The sequence below is a fragment of the Diabrotica undecimpunctata genome, chromosome 1 (genome assembly GCF_040954645.1).
Source record: "Diabrotica undecimpunctata isolate CICGRU chromosome 1, icDiaUnde3, whole genome shotgun sequence".
NCBI lineage: Eukaryota > Metazoa > Arthropoda > Insecta > Coleoptera > Chrysomelidae > Diabrotica > Diabrotica undecimpunctata.
Genome location: NC_092803.1, coordinates 30,833,967 through 30,854,918, shown reverse-complemented (window position 1 = coordinate 30,854,918; position 20,952 = coordinate 30,833,967). Strand labels below are relative to the sequence as shown.

The 20,952-nt window shown below is 31.7% G+C and overlaps 2 protein-coding genes across 2 annotated transcripts; both read left to right on the top strand.

Moving 5' to 3' along the window:
• Positions 1–373: 373 nt before the first annotated feature.
• Positions 374–1,917, top strand: LOC140438412 (cathepsin L-like). The gene is made up of 4 exons (XM_072528097.1): positions 374–454; positions 538–873; positions 1,254–1,605; positions 1,706–1,917. The coding sequence occupies exons 1-4, from the start codon at positions 374–376 to the stop codon at positions 1,915–1,917; spliced, it is 981 nt and encodes a 326-aa protein (XP_072384198.1).
• A 16,122-nt stretch (positions 1,918–18,039) lies between these two features.
• LOC140438423 (procathepsin L-like) lies at positions 18,040–20,289 on the top strand. The gene is made up of 4 exons (XM_072528108.1): positions 18,040–18,188; positions 18,277–18,612; positions 19,571–19,922; positions 20,022–20,289. The coding sequence occupies exons 2-4, from the start codon at positions 18,451–18,453 to the stop codon at positions 20,231–20,233; spliced, it is 726 nt and encodes a 241-aa protein (XP_072384209.1). The 5' UTR covers positions 18,040–18,188; positions 18,277–18,450; the 3' UTR covers positions 20,234–20,289.
• The last annotated feature ends 663 nt before the right edge of the window (positions 20,290–20,952 follow it).

Here is a 20,952-nt window from a genome sequence, read left to right as displayed (position 1 = left end):
CGGAATTAACTAAATATTTAATTAGAAATACGGTTATTTCAATCTTTTTCGAAATTTCGAACAATTTAAGGTTAATAAACAAAACTGCAATAAAAAAATATTTGTTTACATTTATTATCTTTCGATCTTTAATCAACAAAATCAGAAAACATACTGTCGATATGTTACATTTTGTAAATAATAATAACTACGAAAATATTGCTTAGATTTTGCAAGATGTTTTATTGTAAACATATCCAGAATATAAAAGAAGCTTTCGGTAATTTGGAAGACATAAAGTGTTTTGTCGTGTATTCGAAAAGGTTCACAACCAGTGATACATTAAAACAATTTTTTCATTAAAAAGTTTTTAAATATTTTTTTTTTTTTCGACATGAAGGTTTTTATTATCATTTTTTTGGCTACTGCTTCAGTCCAAGCATTGGTTGATAAAGAAGAATGGGTACAGTTTAAGGTGAGAACAGAATATAGTAATAACTTTAACCGGCCTGAATACTGAAATATTTTTTTACTAATTATTATTTTATATCTATTTAGGTAAAACATAACAAAAGTTATAGAAATTACATTGAAGAGCAAAAGCGATTTACAATTTTTCAAGATAATCTAAGAAAAATCGCAAATCACAATGACCAATTTGATAAGGGACTGTCTACTTTTAAGTTGGGTGCAACTAAATTTGCAGATTTGACTCAAAAGGAGTTTTCCGATATGTTAGGACTTTCTAAAAGTAGGAAATCCACTAGAACTCGTGTTACCCACTCACTTACTCCGGTAACAGACCTTCCATCCAAGTTTGATTGGAGAGAAAAAGGTGCAGTGACTGAGGTCAAGAATCAAGGATCGTGTGGCTCCTGTTGGAGTTTCAGTACGGTACGTAGTTTGTATTGTTTATTTTATTAGCGTTTTTTATTGGAGCTTGAGAAACAAATACTTTGAACACTTTATACGTTAGCTCGCTAGTTGCTATTTTTAACAGAGTTGATTGCCATAAGTTTATTTTCAAAACATAAGGCCTTTCTAACTTTCATTGAATTATAATTATGATAATATCTATTTTTGACTTATCAGGATATTATATTTTAAATTTTTTAAGTATCGCCAAAGTAAACAGTTTATATCGATCGTTTTTGACATTCGTTTTGTGAACTAACATTTGATTATCTTCATATGCCATATTTAATCTTAAAAAATGTAGATTTTTTTCAATAAATAAAAATTATTGTAATACGTTAATATCTCCTCTTTTGTAGACTGGAACTGTGGAAGGAGCGTATTTTCTTAAAACAGGAAAATTGGTATCTTTAAGTGAACAAAATTTAGTAGATTGTGCAAAGGATAATTGCTATGGATGTTCAGGTGGGTACATGGACAAGGCTCTAGAATACATTGAAGCAGCTGGAGGAATAATGTCTGAAAAAGATTATCCTTATGAAGGCATTGATGATAAATGCAGATTTGATAGTTCCAAGGTAGCTGCAAAAATAAGTAACTTTACATATATTAAGAAGAACGATGAAGATGATCTTAAAAATGCTGTTGTTGCAAAGGGACCCATATCAGTAGCTATTGATGCCAGTTTTAATTTTCAATTATATGATTCAGGTACTAATTATTTTATTTGTTACAAATTATATTAATTTATTGTGTTGATTGAATACATAAAACTGTATTATAAAAATATATTAACAATTACATTTTGTAGGAATACTCGATGATACTTCATGCTACAGTGACTTTAATTCTTTGAACCATGGGGTACTGGTGGTAGGATATGGTACAGAGAAAGGACAGGATTACTGGATCGTGAAAAACTCTTGGGGAACCGACTGGGGAATGGATGGATATATATGGATGAGCAGAAATAAAAATAACCAATGTGGTATTACTACTGATGCTACATACCCAACTATATAAAATTTTATTTTATTTAAAATCTTTATGAACAACTATATTAATAAACAACCATTATAGTTATTGATTATTTTATTACTCTATTTTTTTGATAGCGCTGACAATATCTTAAGAAACAATCATTATAAGGTAACAACGTATTACCAACACACACAGCATTACATATGACTAACATACGTAACTAGAGCTGCGTACAATTTTTGAAACGAAGCTTCTATACTAGCATAGTATAACTTTTTCTCTATTTTAAAATGCTAAAGCAAGCAATCTATAAAAAAGTAATTAATAAATAATAAAGTTACTTGATAAAACTTTTAAAATATAATTTAAATAAAAATAAAAAACAGAAAACTTAGATGAAGATTAGCGGTAGTCTACTGTACCGCCTTCTTCTTCTTATGGTGCCGTGCACCTATAGTGCGTTGGCGAATTATCTTAAGGTCAGACGTCTGTCTTTTGCGGCATGCAAAAGTTCGCCAGTGTTAGTTACGCCTGTCCAGTTCTTTATATTTCGCAGCCACGACATTTGTTTGCGACCTACTCCTCTCTTGCCCTCAATCTTTCCTTGGATAATTAGATGAAGGATTGCGTATTTTTCCCCTCTCAGGATGTGGCCCAGGTATCCAATCTTTCGTGCCTTGATCAAGCTGAGCAATTCTCTCTCAGTATTTGCTCTTCTTAGGACTTCCTCGTTTCTCACCCTATCTGTCCATGGTATGCGGAACATTCTTCGCAAGGTCCACATTTCGAAGGCTTCCAACTTGCTAATGGAAGATATTTTCAACATCCATGTCTCCATGCCGTATAACAATATGGACCATACATAGCACTTAACCATTCTGTAACGGAGATTGAAGGAAAGATTGCGGTTACAAAGTAGCGGTTTAAATTTAAGAAAAGCTTGTCTTGCTTGTTCGGTACGGCATTTTATTTCTTGTTGATGATCCCATTGGTCATTGACCATCATTCCCAAGTATTTGAATGTTTTCACTTGCTCGATTGGAGCATTATCTACGTGCAGTTGTACTCTGAAAAATGCGCCCTTGCTTATTGTCATGCATTTTGTTTTTTCAGCATTTATCTTCAGGCCATATGTTTTTCCTGTGGTGTTTATTTTATTAAGTATCAACTGCATATCATGTTCGTTATCTGTGATTATTGCGGTGTCGTCAGCGTAACGAATGTTATTTATCGGGTACCCGTTGACCTTTATACCACAATCAGTGCTTTCAAATGCAAAAACATTCTCCACATAGAGGTTGAACAGCATAGGAGACAAAATACACCCCTGTCGCACCCCTCGTAAAATTTCGAATTCCTCTGTGTTTGTTGATTTGTTCAGCCTCACACGTGCCTTTTGATTCCAATAGAGATTCTGGATAACTCTTATATCTTTCTCATCAATATCAGCATTGTGTAGCATTTTTATTATTTCATCGTGTTTGACGGTGTCAAAAGCTTTTTCGTAGTCGAGGAATGTGATGACTATATCATTTCGTTGGTCCATAGAGTTTTGTACCAGGGTATTCAAGCAGAATGATGCTTCGCGCGTCCCGAGTCCCTTCTTGAAAGCAAATTGTGTCTCGCCGCTCAGCTCTTCTAGTTTTCTGAACATTCTTGTGTGGAGTATGCGAAGAAATATTTTAAGTAAATGACTCATCAAGCTAATCAGTCTGTGGTCCTTGCACCTTGTCGCTCTTTGTGATTTAGGGATCATTATGACGGTTGAACAAAGCCAATCCGTTGGAATGTGGCCGGTGTCATATATGGCATTGAAAATTGTTACCAAAGTGTCGATGTTGTCATCATCCAACAGTTTTGGGGCTTCAGTAGTAATGCCATCCGGTCCAGGGGCCTTGCCCAGTTTTGCTATTTATATAGCGTACCACCTCGGCGCGAATAATCGGAGGACCGGTCAAAGTCCGGTCTGTACCGCCTACTGTATATAATTTTTTTTGTTTAATAAATCCAGACTATTACTAGCTTGTTACAATAAATTAGGGTGTTAACTTTATCATCTGCAATTAATTTAAATATTTCAACATAAAAATTTTCTGAAACAGTGAATTTTCTGTTCTTTTTTAAAACTTTTACTGCGTCCTTCTTCTTTGATTATTTCGCGACCTTTTTCATTTATTCGATTATCTATAGAACGTGAGGCACAGAGTCTATCGTTTATACCTACCTCGTAAAAGATATCTGACTGCATTTTTTTCATCTGTCCAGTTTATCTTCAATACTTGTAATTATTTAGTTATTATTATTTCTTAATATTAGTTCTTTTCTACCTATTATTTCTTTTACATTTTATAGACATTAGTGATTTATAGTGATTTTCTTTTCTTAAGTTTCTGATGATTATGGTTTCTTTTGTATTCTATTAGGTCTATTCTAATGTTTTCGTCTTACGGTCATGAATTAGATTAGATGTGATCTTGCATTATCCATTCTTGTTTATATTATATCCATATTTTCGTTTTTTGAGCAGTCCATGTAACTTCAACGTCTAGCTGTACGAAGTTCTCTATCGTTTGTGAGTATATATCAGTTGTATGATATCTATTTTTTTATCACTATATTTTTTCAGATATATTTTTAGTCTTAAATTTATTATACCTGGATTGTGATCGCTATGAATGTCAACTCCAAGATAGGTTTTAATATATTTTATGTATTTCTTAAAGTTGTGGTCGAGCGAAATAACGTCAATTTGATTCCTAACAATTATATTTTTGGCATTATGGGTCTATTATATTAATGTTATATTTATTTCTGAAGCTGTGGACAAATGATGGGATTGCGTGGGGAAATATTTAGGACAGCAACAGGTTTTTATTTATATAAAAGGCTATATTAATTAACATACTAGCCAACGAAGACAAAAGAAAAAACTAATTAACTTGCGGCCATACATTTTATTTTTCATCGTGCACATAACATAACGATAGATTACTTATCGTGATGGATACAGTTTGATTCAACAATTGCCAAGCTAACTATCAAAGTATTGCGTAAAAAAGTTTATATATTATACTATTCTAAGACTTTTATGTCATAAATATTTAGATTTATTGTGGTAAACAACCAGGAAGGCCATTTCAAAAATTAATTATAGCAGGAGATATAGCCTCACCGTTTGCTGTTAAAATAAAAATCAAAACCTAGCTTAAAAAGTTTTGTTTCAATTGATTCAGTTTTATTTTAATAATAATCCACGCGAATATTTTTTGTCTAACTATTGGCTATGAGTAAATATCCGTCGTTCCATAGTAATATCCAGCTACTGCCATTAATCAAAATTTAATCAACATAACAATACATAATTACTAAATTTATTACACAGCGGAGACTGGGACCACTGAAGTCAGTATAATTGTATTTTTAATTACCAATTTTTTTAAATAATGTTAAATTTTTAATACCTAACTTGTTTTTTCATTTATTTTGTTTCTAATTTATAACAATCGCATTAAAATCACTTTTGGACACTTTGAAACACTTTCAGTAAACTGTAAGAACCAATTTGTCATAACTTACGCTACTTTTTAATAATTCTTTTGCCCGTCTTCCTTCTTTCTGCTTTGACATGTGCTGATCATAATTTTCAGTAATTTTGTCTTCATTTGATGTGCAATACACGTATCATATTGATCTTTCCTTGGCTTATGTATAGATATTTTCTCTGTTTCTAAAACAGCTTCCAACAACTTGATATAAGCTTTGACTGATAAGCTGATACTGCTTTACATCATCGCACAATTCCTTATATAGTCTGTACATGTATTTTTTTGCTATAAAACTGTTGTCTACATATTCCCTGCAAGTAGATGTTTTACAATAATGTGAAGGAATTTTAGGAATCTCTTGCAACCATTTCTTAACAATGTTTTGTTTGCAAATTTGTCTCATTTTTTGGGAGTAATCTTGTTTTTACTTGTTGAATTTTGGAATCTTGCAGACTTTCACCAGAAGTATCAATTTTATAAGTGGCTGGATTACTTGGGCCATTATAGCTTCATTGTATCTTTTCTTAAATTTAATGTGGTATAAAACATAATGCGGCATATTCTGAGGTAATTATTTTAGTTCCTGTTTTGAAAACACTCATCATGCACTGGTAAATAGCTTCTTTGGGAAATTTGAGGTTAGGAATATGACAGATGAAAGTATGATATACCTCCAATATGCAGATATTATAATAGGTAATAGCTCCAATGTGTCTTTTAAGCACATTTGATTTATTTCAGTCCAACAATTAATAATATGTTACATTGGAGTAATGCATTTGAAGACATTAGTGAGGTTAGGAATCGGTATGCAAATTGGATATTTTTCTAGACTGTAAAACCATTCATAGCGATACGGGATAGTTTAAAATCTGAATTACCAGAAATTTGCACATTGGAGGTATTTCATTCCTAATGATGATATCTAAAATGACAGTCACACTAAAGTAAGCGAAGACCAAAAATGGTTTCAGATTTGGGAAGTCCTATATTGATAATTCCTTCATTATACAAAACATTATGTTAAAGCGACATTTAATAGGGGAGAGAATGCACATGGCTTTTAAAGACTTTAAAAAGGCGTATAATAACCTATTAAGGTTAAATTAAAAAGAGCTTTACACGACCTTGAAAGTTGAACAGGCGATACTTTAAATTTTAAATCTTTAAATTTTAAAAGAAATTTACAGAAACAAAAAGGGTTATATTAGTGTTAACAACATGTTATCAGAAGTTATATACCCACCTGAAGAGTTAAGACCAGAATGTAGTCTACCTCCTATGTTATTTAATTTTGAATTAGAAGGAACTTTAAATCATTTTAGTCGCAGCTACTTAACCAGCATTAACTTTGCAAGATGACCAAGCTATTGTATCACAGGACTCTTATGATCTAGAATTTATGCTATTAAGACTATACAATGCATATGAAGAATGCTTACTTAGCATAAGTTTGCAAAAAGTAAAATATTCATGGTGTAAATTTAAAGTTTATTTTGAGATTTTAATTGACAATGACGTAGAAATATCACAGGTAAAATCTTTTAAATCTAAAGTAACACTTTTGGCAACAAATAGGCTAGGAAAAGTGAAAATAAGACACCGAATAGAACAGAGAAGACAAAATTGAAATGCTTAATTCGCTATGGTGTGACCGACATATAGTAGAGAAAATCAAAAATTATAAATATAAAAATATATAAGGCTAAAGCAATTTAGGTAATTTAATATCAATTTAATGACATTTAAAGGATCTTCACCCAAGTCATGTCTTCTTCTTCTGCTAGTGCATATCCTCTATGAATGTTGCCTACCACAATGGCCCATCATATTTTATTAACCGCTGTTCGAAATAGGTCTGCGGTGGTCATACCTGTCTACTGTCTCAAATTCTTAAGCCAGGATATTCGGCGGCATCCTGGTCCTCTATTTCCTTCTATTTTCCCTTCTAAGATCAATAGTAGAATTCTGTATTTATTTTCATTTCTCACTATATGTCCGAAGTATGCTAACTTTCTTTCTTTAATGGATTTCAAGACTTTAGGTTCTTTTTGTAAACGTTTCATTACTGTGTCTTTAGTTATATGATGTACATATGATATTCTTAGCATGCGACGCTAGCACTGCATCTCGAAAGACTGCAATCGTCTGCAAGACGCAGCAGTCCATGCCTCTGCTCCATACATAAGAACAGAAAACACAACAATTAAGGATTTTGAGTCGGAGGTGTAAGTTGAAGGTTAAATTGCAGATAACTTTCTTCATCTGTTGGAAGGCACTCCTTGCTTTTTCGATCCTACATTTAATCTCGTATAAGTGATCCCAGCTGTCTGTGATGTTGCATCCTAGGTATGTTATTTTTTCTGTTCTATCCAATACCTCATTGTCTGCCATAAACTTTGCATCTGTACCTTGGTTTTTGCATCGTCTTCTTTCCGGCTGTCATAGTTGTTCTTCTATCTTAGCTGTTACGTCAACTCGTCTTCCCGTCTTCTTTTCGGCTGTCACAGTTCTTCTTCTTTCTTATCTACCATGTCAACTTGTCTTCTTTTCAACTCATCTTCTATTCGGGCCCTGGTTATCTCAACTCGTCTTCTTTCTGGCTGTCACAGTTCTTCTTTTTTCTTATCTGTTATGTCAACTCGTCTTCTTCTTTTCAAATCGTCTTCTTTCTGGTTATCGTCCTCTTCTGTCTTATATTTCATGTCAACTTGTCTTCTTTTCGGTTGTCACAATTCTTCTTCTTTCTTATCTGTCATGTCGACAGGTGGATATCGTAGAATCATGATCATGGTGGGATTAAGTCTCGACCAATCAATGGCGACATAGGAACGCCCTAAGTAATCCGTTACCAATGGTTACAGTTAACGCCCCAATAGTGGTAAGTAAGCTCTCTCACAAACCAATGTAGAAGTCGAAATGGCAACCCACTAACAACAAGAAAAGATTAAATCCACCAAGTGATAAATCCATGAGTGGAATTTTTTAACCCGGTATTTTATAAAGAGAACAAAAAAAACCTAGAAGACAAAAAAGATGAGGTAACCATAACAGATGAGAGGAAAGAGGAACCACCAGTAATTCTCGAAAAATAAAAAAAGCATTCGAAATTCATAAAAGAAAGATGTATATAAAGATTTCTCCCAAGTGAGGTATAGCACCACCTGCAGAACCAATAAGAGAAATAGTAAGCTGGATTCAGAGGTGGTTGAATGATTCATCAGAGTTCTAACCTAAAAGAAATTTTAGAAAATCACTGAAATATGGAATAAATACTTAAGAATCTGTAAATCTGCAAATCAGTTCATGTGTTTAACAAAAGTTACCCTTGAAAAGTTGAATGTAGAGTACGAATCAGTATGAAACAGTAATATGACTTTTTTAATTCTATCAATATTGTTATAAAAAGTTATAAGACAAAATCAAAACTGTATGACCTTTTGTGCACATTTTCCCTACCGTAAAAAACCTGGCGAAAAACAAACCAACATTTATTGATTAGACATATTAATTAACCAAGATGAACTTAGATGAAAAATAAATAAGTAACAACCATAATTCTAGCAAAAAAAATATTGGAAAGAAGAAAGTAATGAACATATTGTTGGTTTTTAACGCCTAAACAAAACGTAGAGTATTTGGCAAAAGGAGAATGAAAGATGTAAGCAATAACTTCTGGTAGTATTATAAGCAATAACTTTTAGTGGTATTATGTATAGTTGGAATTACCTACCAATTCAATTAAAAATATGTTTATTTTAACGTTTGTATTTTCAGTTCATAAAATACAAATTTTACAGGTTTAATTTGTATTTTAAGAATTATGAAACAATCGTTATAAGGTAACAACGTATTACCAACACACACAACATTACATATCACTAACATACGTAACTAGAGCTGCGTACAATTTTTGAAACGAAGCTTCTATACTAGCATAGTATTACTTTTTCTCTATTTTAAAATGCTAAAGCAAGCAATCTATAAAAAAATACTAAATAAATAATAAAGTTACTTGATAAAACTTTTAAAATATAATTTAAATAAAAATAAAAAACAGAAAAGTTAGATGAAGATTAGGGGTAGTCTACGGTACTGCCTACTGTATAAAATTTTTTTTGTTTAATAAATCCAGACTTTTACTAGCTTGTTACAATAAATTAGGGTCCTAATTTTCTGTTATTTTTTAAAACTTTTACTGCGTCCTTCTTCTTTGGTTATTTCGCGACATTTTTCATTTATTCGATTATCTATAGAACGTGAGGCACAGAGTCTATCGTTTATACCTACCTCGTAAAAGATATCTGACTGCATTTTTTTCATCTGTCTAGTTTATCTTCAATACTTGTAATTATTTAGTTATTATTATTTCTTAATATTAGTTCTTTTCTACCTATTATTTCTTTTACATTTTATGGACATTAGTGATTTATAGTGATTTTCTTTTCTTAAGTTTCTGATGATTATGGTTTCTTTTGTATTCTATTAGGTCTATTCTAATATTTTCGTCTTACGGTCATGAAGTAGATTAGATGTGATCTTGCATTATCCATTCTTGTTTATATTATATCCATATTTTCGTTTTTTGAGCAGTCCATGTAACTTCAACGTCTAGCTGTACAAAGTTCTCTATCGTTTGTGAGTATATATCAGTTGTGAGATATCTATTTTTTTATCACTATATTTTTTCAGATACATTTTTAGTCTTAAATTTATTATACCTGGATTGTGATCGCTATGAATGTCAACTCCAAGATAGGTTTTAGTATATTTTATGTACTTCTTAAAGTTGTGGTCGAGCAAAATAACGTCAATTTGATTCCTAACAATTATATTTTTGGCATTATGGGTCTATTATATTTATGTTATATTTATTTCTGAAGCTGTGGACAAATGATGGGATTGCGTGGGGAAATATTTAGGACAGCAACAGGTTTTTATTTATATAAAAGGCTATACTAATTAACATACTAGCCAATGAAGACAAAAGAAAAAACTAATAAACTTGCGGCAATACAATTTATTTTTCATCGTGCATATAACATAACGATAGATTACTTTCCGTGATAGATACAGTTTGATTCAACAATTGCCAAGCTAACTATCAAAGTATGGGGTAAAAGAGTTTATATTATACTATTCTAAGACTTTTATGTCATAAATATTTAGATTTATTGTGGTAAACAACCAGGAAGGCCATTTCAAAAATTAATTATAGCAGGAGATATAGCCTCACCGTTTGCTGTTAAAATAAAAATCAAAACCTAGCTTAAAAAGTTTTATTTCAATTGATTCTTCTTCTTCTTCTGGTTCTTATCCGTTTCGGATGTTGGAAATCATATTGGAAATCATGACCTTGCTCGCTGCGGCTCGAAACAGCTCCGTTGAGGTTTTCTTAAACCATGTTCTTAAATTCCGCAGCCATGATATTCTCCTTCTACCGGGTCCTCGCTTACCTTTGACTTTACCTTGCAATATAGACTGCAGCAGGGAGTAACGGTGCTGATTTCTCATAACGTGTCCCAGATATTGCAATTTTATGCGTTTGATCGTAAACACAATCTCTGGTTCCTTCTTCATTTTTTCTAGAACTTCCTTGTTCGTGATCCTTGCTGTCCATGATATTCTCAGCATTCTTCTATAAAGCCACATCTCAAATGCTTCAAGTTTTTTAATAGTGGTGTCTGTAAGCGTCCATGCCTCCGCCCCGTACAACAACACAGAGAAAACATAGCATCTCAAATGTCTCATTTTTGTATCCAGGGATATGTTGTGACTTTTGAAGATGGCGCTCATTTTGTTAAAGACCGTTCTTGCCTTTCCTATGCGGCACTTTATTTCCTGTACATTGCTCCACTGTTCGTTTATAATACTTCCTCAATTGATTCAGTTTTATTTTAATAATTATCCACGCGAATATTTTTTGTCTAACTATTGGCTATGAGTAAATATCCGTCGTTCCATAATAATATCCAGCTACTGCCATTTATCAAAATTTAATCAACATAACAATACATAATTACTAAATTTATTACACAGCGGAGACTGGGACCACTGAAGTCAGTATAATTGTATTTTTAATTACCTATTTTTTTAAATAATTGTAAATTTTTAATACCTAACTTGTTTTTTCATTTATTTTGTTTCTAATTTATGACAATCACATTAAAATCACTTTTGGACACTTTAAAACACTTTCAGTCAACTGTGAGAACCAATTTCTCATAACTTGCGCTACTTTTTAATAATTCTTTTGCCCGTCTTCCTTCTTTCTGCTTTGACATGTGCTGATCATAATTTTCAGTAATTTTGTCTTCATTTGATATGCAATATACGTATCATATTGATCTTTCCTTGGCTTATGTATAGATATTTTCTCTGTTTCTAAAACAGCTTCCAACAACTTGATATAAGCTTTGACTGATAAGCTGATACCGCTTTACATCATCGCACAATTCCTTATATAGTCTGTACATGTATTTTTTTGCTATGAAACTGTTGTCAACATATTCCCTGCAAGTAGATGTTTTACAATAATGTGAAGGAATTTTAGGAATCTCTTGCAACCATTTCTTAGCAATCTTTTGTTTGCAAATTTGTCTCATTTTTTGGGAGTAATCTTGTTTTTACTTGTTGAAGTTTGGAATCTTGCAGACTTTCACCAGGAGTATCAATTTTATAAGTGGCTGGATTCCTTGGGCCCATAGTTTCATTGTATCTTTTCTTAAATTTAGTGTGTTATAAAACATAATGCGGCATATTCTGAGGTAATTATTTTAGTTCTTGTCTCGAAAACACTCATCATGCACTGGTAAATAGCTTCTTTGGGAAATTTGAGGTTAGGAATGTGATAGATGAAAGTATGATATACCTCCAATATGCAGATATTATAATAGGTAATAGCTCCAATGTGTCTTTTAAGCACATTTGATTTATTTCAGTCTAACAATTAATAATATGTTTCATTGGAGTAATGCATTTGAAGACATTAGTGAAGTTAGAAATCGGTATGCAAATTGGATATTTTTCTAGACTGTAAAACCATTCATAGCGATACAGAATAGTTTAAAATCTTAATTACCAGAAATTTGCACATTTGAGGTATTTCATTCCTAACGACGATATCTAAAATGACAGTCACACTAAAGTAAGCGACGACCAAAAATGATTTGAGATTGAGATTTCAGATTTGAGAAGTCCTATATTGATAATTCCTTCATTATACAAAACATTATGTTAAAGCACTATTTAATAGGGGAGAGAATGCAAATGGCTTTTAAAGACTTTAAAAAGGCGTATGATAACCTGTTAGGGTTAAATTGAAAAGAGCTTTACACGACCTTGAAAGTTGAACAGGCGATACTTAATATTTTAAAAGAAATTTACAGAAACAACAAGGGTTATGTTAGTGTTAACAACATGTTATCAGAAGGTATATACCCACCTGAAAAATTAAGACCTATCTCCTATGTTATTTAATTGTGATTTAGAAGGAACTTTCCATCATTTTAGACGCAGCTACTTAACCAGCATTAACTTTGCAAGATGACCAAGCCATTGTATCACAGGACTCTTATGGTCTAGAATTTATACTAATAAGACTGTACAATGCATATGAAAAATGCTTACTCAGCATAAGTTTGCAAAAAGTAGAATATTCATTTTATACATTTAAAGTTTATTCTGAGATTTTAATTGACAATGACGTAGAAATATCACAGGTGAAATCTTTTAAATCTGTAGTAGCACTTTTGACAACAAATAGGCTAGGACAAGAGAAAATAAGACACCGAATAGAACAGAGAAAACAAAATTGAAATGCTTAATTCGCTATGATGTGACCGACATATAGTAGAGAAAATCAAAAACTATAAATATAAAAATAGATAAGGCTAAAGCAATTTAGGTAATTTAATATCAATTTAATAACATTTAAAGGATCTTCACCCAAGTCATTTCTTCTTCTTCTGCTAGTGCATATCCTCTATGAATGTTGCCTACCACAATGGCCCATCATATTTTATTAGCAGCTGTTCGAAATAGGTCTGTAGTGGTCATACCTGTCTGCTGTCTCAAATTATTAAGCCAGGATATTCGCCGGCATCCTGGTCCTCTATTTCCTTCTATTTTCCCTTCTAAGATCAATAGTAAAATTCTGTATTTATTTTCATTTCTTACTATATGTCCGAAGTATGCTAACTTTCTTTCTTTAATGGATTTCAAGACTTTAGGTTCTTTTTGTAAACGTTTCATTACTGTGTCTTTAGTTATATGATGTACATAATATTCTGAGCATGCGACGCTAGCACTGCATCTCGAAAGACTGCAATCGTCTGCAAGACGCATCAGTGCATGCCTCTGCTCCATACATAAGAACAAAAAACACATAACAATTAAGGATTTTGAATCGGAGGTGTAAGTTCAAGGTTAAATTGCAGAGAACTTTCTTCATCTGTTGAAAAGCACTCCTTGCTTTTTCGATCCTACATTTAATCTCGTATAAGTGATCCCAGCTGTGTGTAATGTTGCATCCTAGATATGTTATTTTTTCTGTTCTATCCAACACTTCATTGTCTGCCATAAACTTTGCATCTGTACCTTGGTTTTTGCTTATGATCATAATAAATTTTCGTCTTCATATTATTAAGTTTTATTTCATATTTTCTACCGATGTTAACTACTTGATCTATCAGTCTTTGTAATCCATCAGTACTATCCGCAACAAGGACAGTGTCGTCTATATATCTTAGATCATTTATTACTTCTATAAGCTTCTTGAAATAGATGGTCAGAGTACGCATTAAACGTTTATGTCATTTAGTGGCTTTAAACATGTAGGCATACCTTTGTTGCAGAACTGAAGATAAAATATTTATTCCCAAAACGTTCTATAATTTAGCTTGAAAGGGTTTTTTGCATAAATTTACCTTTAAGAAACAAGTTTGTAAATATTTTTTTTGTGATATTTATGCTATGCAGCGAACTTCAGGAAATTAACTTGTACTTGTGAATTTTATATAATATATTATATTATATTATAATCAGTTCAAAAATTCAAGTACTAAAATTGTCAAAAGGTAATTTTATAATTCAATAAGTACTTCGGTATTAGTGTGATCTATACGTTTAATACTTTTTCTAATAAATTTTAAGTTTGAATGTATTTTTTTTTAAGAAAAATTCCAACCAGCGAACTGAAATATGATTCTCTACTCTTCACCGACGAATGAACTTATGCCAAATATTCTGATGGTAAGCATTTTTGTATTTAGTACCATTTTTCACAGCACTAAACATAAAAGTCGCTGGTACTGATTTTGAACATAGAAATATACACAAGGTACCTTGGATTTTCTCTGACGGAAGAACAACCAATTAGATTGATTACATCTTAATAGATTTAAGACACGGAACAGACGAAAGGAACTTCAGAAATTATAGATGCGCAAACCTAGATAGACCCAAATAGATGGTGAAAATGTCGTTTTCGGTGTAATTAATAAACGTATGAAAATGTGTTAGCAACTTGGTGCAAAAATTCCATGTTTATTAATTTGGCAATATGGTTTAATATTGCGTAGTTGGCCGGTACGCTCTTATTGTGACATTATCTTAAAGAGACAATGCCATTATGGTTTTATTAGAGGTGGAAATAAAACACATTCTTTTTAAGAAGAAAAAAACTCAGCTTCAGAGTCTTAGAAAGATTTAGAGCCCTTCGAGCAAAGTGATCTAGGGAGCTGCCCTACACGGGTAAAGCCATGTACTGTACACTACTCACATGAGATCCGAAAATGTCCAATATTTAAAGATAAATTAACTTTTATATGAAACTTTTTCATTTCTCAACCAATTAAATTTAATTATATGTTCCAGAAGGAAGGGCGATGAACATCGAAGTGCGTGATTGGTGGCACTTGATGACAAAAACATTAAGAGCTAGAATTTAAAACGACAGAAACTAAAATAAAATGGCAACATAGAAATGAAATGTGCAAAAGCTGAGAAATCCAACAGTGGCAGAAGATACTCGAAATACCTCACCAAGGGAAATACCCTCGAAAGCCAAGGAATAAAAATGTAAATGAGAAAGGCTAAAAATGTATGTAATCTGGATCATTATTAACCTATACGCTTTCACTGCTGTCCATAGTTCTTCCTCAGCTCTCTTTATCTCTCTCAGCTAATTGCGGCTTGCATCGTGTTACTTTTAACATACTTCAGATCGTCAGTCCACTTAGATGGTAAACTTCGTCTGCTCTGTAGTGCTTCATAGTGCTTACCTCCTACTGGACCAGCCTAAATGCAAATATTCAAGCAGCAACTGAAAACAAAATAAAAACAGACACTTGTGCAAGCAAAAATCGATCGCACCTTTCTTTGACGATGAAGGCAATACTGCAACAAGAAAAAATAAAACCTTTAGATAAACGCTTACTCAAAAAACCGAAACAACGGTAGGGAATTACCAGAAAAAAAAAAGAAATAGGATACACGAAAAAACGAAAAGAAGTCACATAAAGAAGGAATTTAAATATATAGAAAACCTTAACAGACAGAAAGAATTCAGCACATTCTGTAAGCATGTTAACATCAACAAAAAAAAAAATTAAGATATCTACAGCAGAGGATGGAGCACTTGGGCGTCGGAAAATTTTCCCCTTCCACTCCCATTGTGACGTCACAATAAAGCCCTGCCAACATAATCCCTCAAATGCAAGTCTGCCCATTGACGTCACAATACCTATTCTTCTTCTTTCTTAAATCGTCTTCTTTCCGGCTGTCATAGTTCTTCTTCTTTCTTAGCTGTTACGTCAACTCGTCTTGCCGTCTTCTTTTCGGCTGTCACAGTTCTTCTTCTTTCTTATCTACCATGTCAACTTGTCTTCTTTTCAACTCATCTTCTATTCGGGCCCTGGTTATCTCAACTCGTCTTCTTTCTGGCTGTCACAGTTCTTCTTTTTTCTTATCTGTTATGTCAATTCGTCTTCTTCTTTACAAATCGTCTTCTTTCTGGTTATCCTCCTCTTCTGTCTTATATTTCATGTCAACTTGTCTTCTTTTCGGTTGTCACAATTCTTCTTCTTTCTTATCTGTCATGTTGACAGGTGGGTATCGTAGAATCATGATCATGGTGGGATTACGTCTCGACCAATCAATGGCGACATAGGAACGCCCTAAGTAATGCGTTACCAATGGTTACAGGTAACGCCCCAATAGTGGTAAGTAATCTCTCTCACAAACCAATGTAGAAGTCGAAATGACAACCCACTAACAACAAGAAAAGATTAAATCCACCAAGTGATAAATCCATGATGGGAATTTTTTAACCCGGTATTTTATAAAGAGAACAAAAAAAAACCTAGAAGACAGAAAAGATGAGGTAACCATAACAGATGAGAGGAAAGAGGAACCACCAGCAATTCTCGAAAAATAAAAAAAGCATTAAAAATTCATAAAAGAAAGATGTATATAAAAATTTCTCCAGAATTTTTAGAAGTGATGTATATCACCACCTGCAGAAAGAATAACGGAAATAGTAGGCTGGATTCAGAGGTGATCGATTGTTATTTCAGTAGATTTCAAAATTAAGAAAAAATTTTAGAAAATCACTAAAATCTGGCATAAATACTTACCATATTTATGATGACTACATGGCAGCCTAAGACTCTAGATAGAAGAGAAATGTTCACAGCAATGAAAGACCTAGAAGTACCAAATCAGTTGGTGTGTTTAAGAAAAGTAACCGTTGAAAAGTTTAATATAGAGTACGAATCAGTATGGAACAGTAATATGCGTATATTAATACTATCAATATTGTTGTAAAAAGTTATAAGACCAAATCAAAACTGTATGACATTTTGTGCACATTTTCCCTACCGTAAAAAACCTGGCGAAAAACAAACCAACATTTATTGATTAGACATATTAAGTAACCAAGATGAACTAAGATGAAAAATAAATAAGTAAAAACCATAATCCTACCAAAAAAAAATTGGAAAGAAGAAAGTAATGAACATATTGTTGGTTTTTAAGGCCTAAACAAAACGTAAAGTATTTGGCAAAAGGAAAATGAAAGATGTAAGCAATAACTTCTAGTAGTATTATAAGCAATAACTTTTAGTGGTATTATGTATAGTTGGAATTAACTACCAATTCAATTAAAAATATGTTTATTTTAACGTTTGTATTTTTAGTTTATAAATCGTCATAAAATACAAATTTTACAGTTTTAATTTGTATTTTAAGAATTATTTCTAACGTGGAAATCAAAAGTTCAAAATAATCGTATTTTTTATTTAAACTCTGGTTAATTCCCATCAAAAATAGTAAATAATATTAAAATGTTACAAAAAGATGACTTTCGAACATTTTAAGGTTAATAAAGAAAGTCTTAGTATAAAAAAATATTTTTTACAATACTTATCTTTTGATCTTTAATCAACAAAATCAATAAACAAACTGTATATATGTTACATTTTGTAAATCACAATAATTACGAAAATTATCTAAATATTGCTTTTATTTTGCAAGAGGTTTTATTGTAAACATATCCAGGATATAAAAGAACCTTTAAGTAATTTGTAAAGCATAAAGTGTTTGGTTGTGCATTCGAAAAGTTTCACGGTCTTTAAGTGTGCTGCAGTAAAACAATTTTTTCATCAAAAATTTTTTTTGTTTTTCGACATGAAGATTTTTATTATCATTTTTTTGGCTACTGCTTCAGTTCAGGCATTAAGTGATAAAGAAGAATGGGTACAGTTTAAGGTGAGAAAAGATTACAGTTATAGCTGTAATCGGCCCAAATACTGAAATATGTTTTTTTTTCACTAATTATTATTTTATATCTCTTTAGGTTAAACATAACTAAAGTTATAGAAATTACATTGAAGAACAAAAGCGATTTACAATTTTTCAAGATAATCTAAGAAAAATCGCAAATCACAATGAAAAATTTGATAAGGGATTGTCTAGTTTTAAGTTGGGTGCAACCAAATTTGCAGATTTGACTGAAAAGGAGTTTTCCGATATGTTAGGACTTTCTAAAAGTAGGAAATCCACTAGAACTCGTGTTACCCACTCACTTACTCCGGTAACAGACCTTCCATCCAAGTTTGATTGGAGAGAAAAAGGTGCAGTGACGGAGGTCAAGAATCAAGGATCGTGTGGCTCCTGTTGGAGTTTCAGTACGGTACGTAGTTTGTATTGTATATTTTATTAGCGTTTTTTATTGAAGCTTGAGAAACACATACTTTGAACACTTTATACGTTAGCTCGCTAGTTGCTATTTTTAACCGAGTCGATTACCTTAAGTTTATTTTCAAAATAAAAGACCTTTCTATCGTTCATTGCATTATAATTTGATAATCTATTTTTGACTTTTATTATGATATTATATATTAAATTTTTTTAGTATCGCCAAAGTATACACTTTATAAAAATCGCTTTTGGACATCGTTTTCGTAAACTAATATTTGATTATCTTCACATGCCTTTCTTATATATCTTTATTTTACCTTTTATAGTATACAAAATGATCGTATAGATCTGTTTATTTCTTTTCTTCAGATTTTGCTATTGCTGCTTTCGTTTTCTTTTTAACGACGGTATAGTTTTGAATATTCGTGTCTGACTTATTTTCTTGCCATTATTCATATAATTTTCAACTTTTTTTATCTTGCCAATATTTAGATAAATTTCTCAGTTTTATGTAACTTGTAACTAAATAATATGGACAGAGGTCCACCAAAGCCCAATCTTTTAATACCATAATATAACTAAATTAAACAAATTTTGCTTTTAAGGGAATAATAGCTGTATGAGTTAAATCTATATAATACTAATAAATTATTATGGTTTTATATTTTAAAATATAAAACCTAACCCCAACTAACAGGAACAGTTTTACTAGTTTATTCGTTAAGTCTGGTATTTTGTTAATTTAAATGTTGTTTTTATGAATTTTTCTTTGTACAGACGTACATATGTTTTTTTTTTTTTGTTGTAGTTTATGTTAAACAATTAATATGTAATCTATATACATAATATTTTATACTTATCTTTTTTACCCAGGTTTTAATCTTAAAAAATGTATAGTTTCTTCAATAAATAAAAATTATTGTAATACATTAATATCTCCTCATTTGTAGACTGGAACAGTAGAAGGAGCTTATTTTCTTAAAACAGGAAAATTGATATCTTTAAGTGAACAAAATCTAGTAGATTGCGCAAAAGATAATTGCTATGGATGTTCAGGTGGGTACATGGACAAGGCTCTAGAATACATCGAAGCAGCTGGAGGAATAATGTCTGAAACAGATTATCCTTATGAAGGCATTGACGATAAATGCAGATTTGATAGTTCCAAAGTAGCTGCAAAAATAAGTAATTTTACATATATTAAAAAGAACGATGAAGATGATCTCAAAAATGCCGTTGTTGCAAAAGGACCCATATCAGTAGCTATTGATGCCAGTTTTAATTTTCAATTATATGATTCAGGTATTAATTATTTTGTTTAATACATATTATGTTAATTTAATATTCTTGATTGTATGGAAAATAATATGAGATAAATGTATCAACAATTACATTTTGTAGGAATACTCGATGACACTTCATGCTACAGTGACTTTAATTCTTTGAACCACGGGGTACTGGTGGTAGGATATGGCACAGAGAACGGACAAGATTACTGGATCGTAAAGAACTCCTGGGGAGCCGACTGGGGAATGGATGGATATATATGGATGAGCAGAAATAAAAATAACCAATGTGGTATTACTACTGATGCTACATACCCAAATATATAAAAGTTTACTTTATTTACAATCTTTATAAAGTAGTATATCAATAAACAACCATTATAGTTATTGGATATTTTATTACTACATTTTTTTGATAGCTTTGACAATATCTTAAGCAACACTTAATATTAGATAACTCCCTATTACCAACAGACACAGCAAAACATATTACCAACATACGTAACTTGACCTGTATATGATTTTTGAACAGACGCTTTTATACTGGCATTGTAATACTTTTTTCCTTTGATAAAATGCTAAGGCGAGCAATCTATAAAAAAATAATAAATAAATATAAAAATTACTTTATTCAGCCTACTGTATATTTTTTTATATTATAAGTCTAGACTGTTACTAATTTGTTGTAATAATTAAGCGTCTTAATTTAATCATCTACAATTAATTAAGGTATTGCATAATATTTTCTGGACCAGTAAATTTTACGTTTTTTTTTTGAGCTTTCTGAGTCACAAAGTCTATCGTCTATACCCCTTAAACGACCCTTAAGCGGTATCTGAATGTTTTCTTTCCATCTCTGTTTCTTGTCTACCTGTTCTTTCTTTTACAATCTTATGTACATCAGAATTATCGTACCTTTTCTAAGTTTCTGATAACGTTGTTGATTCTTTTTTTTCAGTTGCGTTTGATTTATGTTTTCTTCTTACGGTTATGAGGTCCATGAGGTCCGGATCTCGCGTTATCCATTCTTGTTTTCTATTATTTTC